General features: G+C 41.7%; 1 protein-coding gene across 1 annotated transcript; it reads right to left on the reverse strand.

Annotated features, from left to right (window-relative positions):
• Nucleotides 1–6,925: 6,925 nt before the first annotated feature.
• irf8 (interferon regulatory factor 8) lies at nucleotides 6,926–10,490 on the reverse strand. Its single transcript, XM_068760265.1, has 8 exons — nucleotides 10,320–10,490; nucleotides 9,916–10,099; nucleotides 9,631–9,731; nucleotides 9,434–9,491; nucleotides 9,026–9,073; nucleotides 8,512–8,904; nucleotides 8,259–8,374; nucleotides 6,926–8,094 (listed from the first exon to the last, which is right to left on the reverse strand). The coding sequence occupies exons 1-8, from the start codon at nucleotides 10,488–10,490 to the stop codon at nucleotides 7,897–7,899; spliced, it is 1,269 nt and encodes a 422-aa protein (XP_068616366.1). The 3' UTR covers nucleotides 6,926–7,896.
• Between the last annotated feature and the right edge of the window lie 243 nt (nucleotides 10,491–10,733).

Consider the following 10,733-nt stretch of genomic DNA (forward strand, 5'->3'; position numbering starts at 1 on the left):
AATATATACAGTGGAGAAAACAAAAACCTTTACTGGCATAAGTTTACTATTCAGATCGGCTAAATACACGCAATCAGAACTGTCTCGCAACGACTGACGACTATAAATAAAAGGGTTTTCTTAGATTGAAAAAGCAGAATTGGCACCAGCAGATCACATGAGAATAATTTCTTCTTCTCCTTTGTCTTGTCAGATTATTGGATCCACTTCTCTAGATATATAGATGTACGTATTTTTATACTTTGTGGCTGAATTCCAAAAAGAAGCAACATTTTTATACTAAACAAGTAAAAACACAAGATGCCATAAATTTCACAGTCTTCTTTCAAATAGTTTTTTCCTTTAATTCGGTTTGACTTTTTCCCAGAAGACATCTTATTGCAGGGCGGTGATGATGTGTTTAAGTGTGAGCATAAAGGTGGAAGTAACCCCACTTCTGACCTTCTATGCGCCCAGGGGTCACACATTGTTCAGGAGGATGCAGACACCGAGGCTGACGGATGACCGTTCAGACCATTTCCCTGGGTTCATATTTACTCGGGAAATCGTAATTCACCCCATGGGAGACGCTGAAGGCGGACCATGTCCCTTCTTCTGCTCATTTTCTTCAGAATCCAGGATGCGATGAAGGGGCTTAGAGCTCCGCTGCATTGGCACAGCTTTAAAGGAGAGGTGGAATAAATCTTCAGCCACGGCTGTCCCCGCTGCAGAGTTGCGCCAGGCTAAGGACGAAGGCCGTATATGGTGCAATGAAAATTACAGCTCGTTTCTTTTCATTGGTGCATTTCGGCATAAAAACTTACGTAATGTGCTCGTCTACATTTACAAACACTCTTTGTCATCGGAGGATGTGATGAAAGGATGATGCACTGGTGTGACCCGGTGTTTAGTGTGATTGTGATTCAGAGTGTGAGCTAAAATATGTCTTCCAGTTTTCTCTCTTTTATACGACATGGTAAATCTGAGTGGCGTCGTTGGTCTCTGATCCTCAGAGGAGAGACAGCTTTTAAGTCCGGTGTTTACCCCGCAGATTTCTAATTAGGCACGAGCGCTTATTTTTGCAGCGTCTTTCAATATTAAAGTGAAAACCCCGTTTACAACAAAAAAACAAAAAGCACCTATAATAGAAACAAGCTTTTTTTTTTTTTAACCACAAATCGTACTCTCACATCCCCAAAAACTTAAAGGAACTCTCTCAAAGTCACGGCCAAAATAACTTTGAAAAAACAACCATGATTCTCCCAGAGCCATGAAATGGACGTGCGGACAAGTTGGAGCCGAAGCCAGAGCAATAAAAACAAAAAGAGAAAGAAAGAAAAGAAAAAGCACGAGCGGCATCTTCATTACGAGACATGTTGTCCATTAGTTTCCATCGAGTTTACTACATCATGACATCATAGTTCACCCAAGCTACCTAATGGGGCTCATGACCAAGACCGATGGTTCCTTAGCTCAGTCTACGCCATCACCACCTACGCTCGCTGCCAAGTATTCAATTAGGGTGAGTAATTGGGTGTAGATGAGGCGCAGATCATTGTTGGGCTCAATGTGGAAAGTCTTGGAAATGTGTGTGTGTATGTAAAAAAAAAAAAAAAAAGGGACAGAGGCAGAGAGAGAGAATTCTGCCTGTCATGTCTAAAATGACTTAGAAATAAGAAGAGTCTATAAACAAGCCTCATAAACAGTCAGACATCTCTGGAGCTGTCAAGGGCTTCCCCACCATCTGCCTGTGTGGCTCATTAATTCATCTTAAAATGGGAAAAGAGCATCAAACAGGCACAGAGCAATCCCCGCTGTAGAAAATGTGTTTTGGTTGTTCACATTCTTTATGAAGTCTCTGAATAATAATTCAAACCTTAATTTAAATAAATTAAAATATCCCAAATGATATCACAATGAAATAAAGATTTGACAAGATAAACTATATACTCAAACAGAGAATAAATAAGATGAGGAATAAAAGTAGATTCAATGCTGCGAATGTGGAATACAGTATAATTATTTAAAATTTATTTTGAACAGAATGAGAGTTTTTATATGTACTTACATGTGGCTTACAAATAAATGTATCCGCACCTTAACTCAATCCAGTGCTAGAAATGCAGTACCGATATAATCTCTCACCACTAGATGGCAGCACAGAACTCTGGTAAACTTGATGCAGTTTGTCAGAGTTACTACCTTTCATTCTAAGACAAGGTTTAAATCGTATTTACGAATACTGTAGTCATCTGAATACGAAACATCTCTAAGTAATATATCATTTATTTATATCAAATAAAAGAGCATTCTCCAACAACAACACAATAGTTTTATTTTTCACTATTTCCTTCCTGGCTTTGACCATTCTTAATACCAATGTGTCACCTTCGGCCCTAAATTACATAAGCAGAATTTCTCGTTCATATGTGACTTTTCAACCGTGTAAAACTACATGTAAGTTCTGCTTCAGTGACGCTGCTGTGTTTCTATCCCTCTGTTGGACTATGTGGGCGACAATAACATGCAAATCGTGTGATTAAAAATACATTTGAACGCCTCACCAAATTGCAATTTGACTTAAATATGCTAATTGTTCATGATTTATCCAGTCAAAAAGATTTAGTTCCCCCGTCTGATAATCCAGATCTTATCAAATTACATTTGTCATCATGGAATTTACAAAACTAGGATGAAATAGTCTAAGAGTTTCCAGTTTAAAATAGCTAATCGGATTCCTTGCATAAAAAAAAAAAGACATTTGTGTTGTGCTGAAAGGTAATTCACCTCAGTCATGCGGCGATCACGCATTCTGGTATCTCAAAGGGGGAAGTGTGAACAGCCTCTGTACTTTCTACCGAGGCGTGTGGTCAGCAGACAGCTCGGCCCCCCCGGCCTCCAGCTGTGTTGGAACCAATTCTGAGCAACTTTAAATAATCTTAATCCCAGCAGCACCTGTTGCTGGCTAGAAAGAGGTTGTGTAAGTAATGTGACTGGAATACAATCAGTCTGAACATAAAGCTACAAAGTTAAAACCACGAGGATCCTGTTTCTCAATCGTTGTGTGGAATCAGACACGGATCAGACACAATCGTGTGAATAAAACTAACAACACATTGTTCAATAAATAACAGCCCCTTCTATGTGCGGTCCTCGCTGTCTGCTACACATTAAATGCAGATAACATTCATGATGAATATGATTGGGGGGTTTTTTCTGATTATTTTTTGCCTTTGAATTGTTTTTCTGTAAAAACTTACAAGATGGCAGAAAACACTTTTCTTTAAAAGGTCCCTTTCTCCACAAGTTAACGCAGTTCCCAAACACTTATATGAAATATCTGTGCCAGACTTTGGTCAAAATAACAAACAGATGCTTGCAGGACAGGACAGGGTTGCACGAGCACGCACATGCACGTTACCATGGTAAACCGTGAGCCGACATTTTTAGCACACAATAAAAAATGTTTGCCAATTTTCGCAGGAACATTACCACAAAAAGTAAACGTTATCCTCTCTGCTCTTCTTCTTCGACTCATGCAGGAGACAGAGGGCGAGCTGGACGTGCGGAGCGCAGTCAGGTACACACACACACACGCCCCCCCGGAGAGATTTCTTCCAGACGCAGGATTGACTGGATGGTTTATTTATCTTGGGTTGATAAGGACCCAAACTCACCATAATAGTATAGAAACATGAGGAAAGTGAGTTTTTCATAATATGGGACCCTTAAGTGTTTGTTTTTTTAACCTCATGACATATTACTTGTCTTCCAACGCACACGCTGCCAGCTCTGCAGACACACACAAGCCTTACGCACAGTGAGAACTACACAATGAGCTCTGCATGCTCCCTCGACTCTTGCTCCCCAGAGGCTGTCACCCCCGCCCTGGTCTTTCCCTTCACGCCTATCGTCGCCTTTTTTTGACTGATGAGTTTTGTTTTGCTTGAACATGAAACTTAAATGCATCCTGCATTGTTTTTGTAGGCAGTGGCCCCACATTTACAGCTCAGTAGGAGACTGTCCGAGGCTTGACTCCATCGTAACCGGGCCGTAAACTCCTGCATTCAAAATGCTGGCATGTGCTAAAGTTTCGTCTTTCTTCCGAGCCAACGCTTTCACAGCTCTTTTAAATATTTCTTTCAAGTCATTCTCATCAAGAATAGACGGATTTCTCTAGAACTACATTTGATTTCCACAAACCAAATCTCAGAGCAAGTTGGATGTGTGTGAGTCTGTGCCGACTGTTCCTCTTTTCATTGGAGAAGTTGTGTGGTAGACCATCTTCCTGGGCTCCTTCCTACGCTTCCTGTCCAGAGACGGATCAGTCGGTCAGGGATCGCTCGTCAAAGAACAATACGTAGATTGACTTTTTATATTTAAAAAATAAACTACTCTTATGAGGCTTTGAGTCCAGTTGATAGAATATAAAAATACGCTCACCGAGGAAAAGGCGCGTTGATATCGGAGTTCTAATATTTAAAAACGATGGTTGAACAATCAACTTCTTTCCTTACTTAAACATGTACTATCACATTCGCCACATCTCCTTTTACACAGTTACACAAGAAGACATTGTAGTGAATGAATTTGTGTGTGTGTGTGTGTGTGTGTGTGTGTGCGTGCGTGTGTGCACTAACACAGAATGAAGCCTGATAAAGATCTCTGTAGGCGTCAGGCTAAAGACTGTAAGGCCTTTCTTTGGAAGGACGTGAACTGATACTGATTAGAGGATATGACCCTTGATCAGTGGCTAACCTGGTGTGTGCGTGTGCGTGCGTGCTTGCATGTCTGGTTAGGTGACTTTCTCCATGCGTCCCAGGATGTGGGCTCCCCCCCACCTGTCCACCTGCCTCTCCATTGACAGCGTCTCCCAGTTCCTCTCTGGATGCCTCATCTTCCCACGCTGATTCTAAATCAGTGTTTTCCCCAGAGACGGCACCAACGCCTTCGACACACACACACACACACACACACACACACACACACGCACACACGCCACTTGCGTAACGCAACCTGTCCAAGGACAATCACAGCTTTCCACAGGCTCACCTGGTGCAACAGAAGTGACGGCCATTATTGCAGTTAGAAGTTGGATGTTAAATTCAAGCAGATAAGCCGGGCGGAGAACAACAAGAGTTACCAGAGAATTCTGGAACAGCAAAAACAACAACAACAAAAAATCGGGTAATTGGTAGAAAAGGAAAAGCTTTCGATTCAGACGTTTTTTTTTTCTATTGAAGTATTGATTTCTAACAGAATTTGTGCTCTTTCCTTTAAGCGCTCGCTGTACACAGGATGGGAACATTAGTTGTTTGTCGCTTGTCTCTCATGGGTTGCTGTGGGAAGCCTCAGACGCCACAAAGAGATGTTGCAACATGGAAAGAGCCACGCTGCAGACTGCAAATGTGGACAGAAAAGAGGCTCCGTTAGCAGAAATGCACAGAGACATCTCTCCTTCGGCACTCCTGCTGTCGTAGTTAAAGAACCCAGAAGCAATAGAAATAGTTCAAATGTTTGGGGTTTGGGTTTATGATCCGACATATACTTCTAATTCTTATATATATATATATATAGTGTAATTTTAACAACTGCGTAATTGATTAGACACTTTATAGTTCTCTGGAAATGATTTCAGTACTGATACGTGTTTAAACTTTGAAGGGATTCTCATTCAAGTGTTCAAACGGACATTTGCACTCAGATATTGTGCAAGGCTGCAATTCTAAGTTCACAAACTCAATACTTGTGTTCCGGATGACATTTATTTGCGTCTTAAATCATCATGTTATTCCGGCCTGGGGGGGGTCGAGTTGGTTTCCTGTGCCGGTTTTTGAAACAAGTTCCTGTTCTGAGAGACTTAGGCAGAACGCCCCTTATAAATAACCACAAACACTTACACCCATAAAGGCACATGCACGCACACACACACACACACACACACACACACACACACACTGGAAATAGTCCACATGTGTTTTCATCCATTCAACCATTGATAAAATATTCTAATTCAAGTAAGAGGTTTTATCCAGCAATGTCATATGAGAAGCATCTTTTATCATCAAATCTAGTTGTGAGTCATTACAGCAATCAGTTGTTCATTATTCAAAACACACACGCTATATACGCACTATAATTCTTATATATATTTAAAAAAAATAATTGATGTAAGAATTCAAGTAATATTAACTGACATTCAGGCTTCCTCTCAGATTGAATTTGATATTTTATGTATTTAATGTATTTATGTAAAATGTATGTGGCAGCATAGCCACCATTAGAATTATTGTATGTATGTGTTTCACTGTATTTTATGTACTGTATATGTGTGTGTGTGTGTGTGTGTCTGCAATATGCAATGTTGAATTTGTTTGAATGCACTTTCCACCACTTTTACCTTTAACTGACCAGCTGAACACGTAAGAGGACGCTGGATGACCATCTGTGTGAATCCTGGGAGAATTATCTAATCTTGACTCAGAAGGGAGCCTGGGTGTGCGTGTGCGTGTGCGTGTGTGTGTGCGTGATAGGGTTAGATCCTTCTTTTAGTATCACAGTGTTTCAGTTTCACCATTCCTATGTCAGAGTAATATAGAAAAAGGTATTTGTTCAGAATAAAGGGGTAACAAAACGGGCGACTTCCACAGCACTTAATCATTAAAAAAGAACATTTTTGACATGTCTGATCAATCTGAAAATGAAATTAAGAAAAAACAACTATTTACATTTTTTATTTTAATGATCTGTGTCGGCAAAATTGAATTTGCTTTGACGCTCGACATTTAGATTTTGTGCAGCCAATGCATTGCTCAAGCCAAAAGAGTGTTATTTGGAATAATAATCCATCGTTCCTAAATGTCGAGGCTCTTCGTGAGCTGTGACAAATTACTGGGAAAATGGTATTTATGGATTACACATTTTTATTTAATGCAATTGTGTTGCCTTTACAACATTTCTGTCCTCTTCCTTTGAACATTTCATCCACCAAGTCTGATGTAGAGTCAGTCAGCCTCTGGAACAAGCAGATAATGTGATGCAGACGCTGTCAGGAATTACTGGCTTTGGGATCTTTATTTCTGTCGAGTCTTCAGCTTCACTTTTGTTGCTGTCAAAAATGAATGGTTATTTTTGATAATTTAGTTCTGTACATTGATTCTAATACATATTAGATGAACTAGATGATCAGGATAGACCAAGATTTTTAACTGCCATGTATTTTTGGCAGCAGCAGTTGGTGCCAGTCGTACACGTACCGTACATCCGATCGTAGTTAATGAGAACAAACAGTCTGAGCTGTGAGCAGCAGCCCGATTCAGCGATTATCACACAGTTAACAAAAGGAGGTCAACAAAAACAAGACGGTTCTATAAAGACAAAACACATGTAGTTCAGTTTAAGAAATGTTTTACTGGAAATGCAGCTCATAAAAAAGGTGATATAAAGGTCATGTAATTCAGTCCGATAGTAAAACCTATCTGTAATGTAATGCCCAAAGCATCTAACAATCCACTCAAATATATTATAAACCTCCTTAAGATTTATCAGATATAGACGATGCAAAAAAACAAAACAAACAGTAATATTTGGCAAAATATCGAGCGGGTCATTTGGTTAAAAGTTGTTAAACTGCGGTTTGGTTTTGAGCAATAGTAGAGTAGCACTGTAGTCGAAGATTTCTTCTTGCAGCACTTAAGTTGTGTAATTTATGGATAAAGTGAAGGTTAGATAGGAGTTTGTGTCCCGATCACGAACTGAAGAGCTGGAATATCAGAATATTGAGTTGCATCTTGAACATCACGCTGTAAGAAATGAGCTCCTGCTTGTCTTTGTGTCTCTGCTGTGATTGGAATCGCTTTAAATGAATTCAATCGACGATGCTAAGGAGCTCCAGGCGGGTGTGTCGCTGCTCACAGTTCATGCGGTGATGGGCATGTTCTCCCTGTAGCATGCGGTCCTCTGGGGCCCGCTGTAGCTGCACAGATCCTGGTAGATTCGTGCCATCTGGTCAGAGGCCAGATTATCGGATATGTCAAGGTTTGGGCTGTTGCTGTAGGGCTGGGAACGCCGCATGTTCACTGCGTCCAGCAGGTGCTGGCAATTCACCACACCGATCTGCCGGAAGGGAGAAGAGACAGAAATGTGTTTTGCTTTTGTTTTTCAGGATGCATTTGCAGCGATTAGCGTTTTTCTGGCATGGGAAAGTGTCCAAACTCTCATTTCTAGGCTCCGTCTAACGGAATATTTAGATTTGAGAGTTATGCTGAGGATGGTCTTACCTGCACAATGATCAGCTTGCCTTTGGCACTGCTGAGATCGTGGAGCTCCTCTCCAAAGCACAGAGTCACTGTGGGATCAGGAGCAGGAAACTGGCCTTCCTGGTACAGCTGTAAAGCTGGAACAAAATATGTGAACGGATTAGACAATTTTCGCACATTTTTAAAATCATCCTTCACGGCGTTACTTGGTTGAACCATCGACAAAAAGTGCTTCGATTTGACTTCAGGTGATGCAAAAAACGGGAAGACTCACCTTGAAGAAACTTTCCAGTGTCAAAGATCTTCACGACAGCATCCCTCTCAAGTTTGCAAGGCATGGGGCCGTACTGCGAGCCCCCGTCTCCCAGCCCGCTCCAGAAGACACGGCTCTGGCACAACCGTTTGATGAAGACGCCCTCCTGGTTGGCACGGACCAGAACACCCCTCTCCAAGTGGCCCAGGAGCTTGCTGGTGATGCTGCGGTGGCGATCAAACTCAATGAGCTCAGCGGGGGGGAAATAAACCGTCTGCATGCTGTCTGAGCTGTACAGGGCGCCACGGCCCAGGTGCTGCGGCGGGGAGATCCGGCAGCCTTCAGAATGATTGACCACCGTGCTGTGCATCAGCCGTCCGCCATAGTAGAAACTGATGATCATTTGGGAGAAAGCTGGACAGGGGAAAAAGATTTCATGAAATTAAATTAGAAATTCAGACATTATTGTAATTAATCCTCAACTATAGGTCTGATGTGACCCCTAAACATTTTATATCTGACACAGTTTAAATACCTGAGCTGGAAGAGCCGGAAGGCAAAGGATCCTGATACAGTGGAAAGGCTGTTACAGAAGGGAAGGATGAGTTAAGGCGTTTCTGCCACGGTGGACAGAAGCAGTGTCATGCTATTATTTTTGCTGCATCATCAGAAATGGCCTTTTTCTACCGTGGTCTCACGAAGAAATAATACGTCTGTCAGCAAAGTTCAACAGGATGTTAGTCAATTCTTCCCTTGCAGAATTTAACAGACAGGCGTTTAACCTTTATGTCGCACCCACACTTGAAGTGACACAAATAAGCTTCGTACCGGGGGTTAAGGTTTAAAAACCTGCACGTGTCCCAAAGAAATGAGGCAGAAGGCAGAGATTTGCCGCAACCGTGACTCCATTTTTTTTTGGGGGGGGGGGAGGGGGTTCTCTTACCATTGATGTTGCCCTGAGACCAGTATTCTGGACTGGCCTGGATGACACAGCCGTCTTCCTGCAAAAGGTCAACAGCATAACGTCAACGCACACATTGTGTCGGATGACACAGCACAGCTAACAAAGAGGTCAAAGTGCATCTGGAAATAAACGTGGCAGAGGTGGGAGATGCAGTTTATAATAGGTTCGAGTCTCACTTCTTTAATGAGTTCGTCCAGGTCTGCAGGACTGCAGTCCATGTCTGTGAGATCACCGCAGACGTTGGTAGCTGCCAAGGCCATCACAGAGCTTTTGCCATCTAGGGTGGAAGAAGGAGACATTTTAAAACGGTTTAAAACACAAATTTGGGGCTTTCTAATTTAACATTGTTCCGTGAATTCAAGCAAAGTTGTTTTTTTTTAAATAGCTGATGCTAGTTTTCTTAATGTTCAAATTACAAGAAGCAAAACGAATTGAAAACGGACACAACAGCACAGACTCACTCTTCTGCTCCTCCTCCGGGATGATGCGATAGACCTTGTAGGGCTCAGAGATGTCCAGCTGGGATTTCTCTGACACCTCCTCAAAGTCAGGGCTTTTATTCAGGGCGCATCGGAGTCTGGTCTTCCACGTTGCAGGCTCAGCCTTTTCTCCCTCTTTAAACTTGCCTTTAAACACGGCCCAGGCCTGGGGCGGGAAATAGTTATTTATGATCAAAATGTATCGTGTTAAAGAGACACATGAGAACAAGAAAGAAAGACTTTAAAAGTGCAATTATAATTAAATTGTTTTTTAAATATGTAATTAAAAAAAAATTAACGAATATTTCTCAATTAAACAGATGGATACACTGGCATTTAAAAAAATGTCGTTGTATAAAAACCAAAGTTCATTAACTGTGTCGCACCTTGAAAATGGATGCGTCTACTTCCTGGTTGTAATCCTGTTTCCCTGCGTGCTTCCATGGAATTCGGAAGAAAACGCGCTTCTCCTCTTCCCACTGCAGACCCGAGTACTGGCCGCTTTCAATCTGCTCGATCAGCCACTGCTTCAGTCTCCGACCTCCCGTGTTGGACATCTTGACGAAGAAACGTTTCTTTATGGCCTCCTTTCTTTTTCCTAAATGAGGAGAAATGATCATGTGACGTCTATTTATCACTTCAGTAAAAAATAAAAAATAATACATAATTTATGGAGGTTAAAAGTATACAACTTTCACCCTTTATAATAGTAATATAACTCACAGTAAGTGTATCCCAGGATGTTGACGTCTCACCGTCGGACCCGACGCACGCCCTTGTCCATCACCTTTATTGCGCTT

Source organism: Brachionichthys hirsutus, chromosome 1, assembly GCF_040956055.1.
Source record: "Brachionichthys hirsutus isolate HB-005 chromosome 1, CSIRO-AGI_Bhir_v1, whole genome shotgun sequence".
Classification (NCBI taxonomy): domain Eukaryota; kingdom Metazoa; phylum Chordata; class Actinopteri; order Lophiiformes; family Brachionichthyidae; genus Brachionichthys; species Brachionichthys hirsutus.

Excerpts from the sequence above, each read along its gene's own strand:
- irf8 (XM_068760265.1), bottom strand. The coding sequence starts at position 10,490 with ATGTCCAACACGGGAGGTCGGAGACTGAAGCAGTGGCTGATCGAGCAG. Across the intron at positions 9,732-9,915 it reads CCCGGAGGAGGAGCAGAAGA|ATGGCAAAAGCTCTGTGATG; the intron begins GTGAGTCTGTGC and ends CTTCCACCCTAG. Across the intron at positions 8,375-8,511 it reads CACTGGAAAGTTTCTTCAAG|CTTTACAGCTGTACCAGGAA; the intron begins GTGAGTCTTCCC and ends ATTTTGTTCCAG.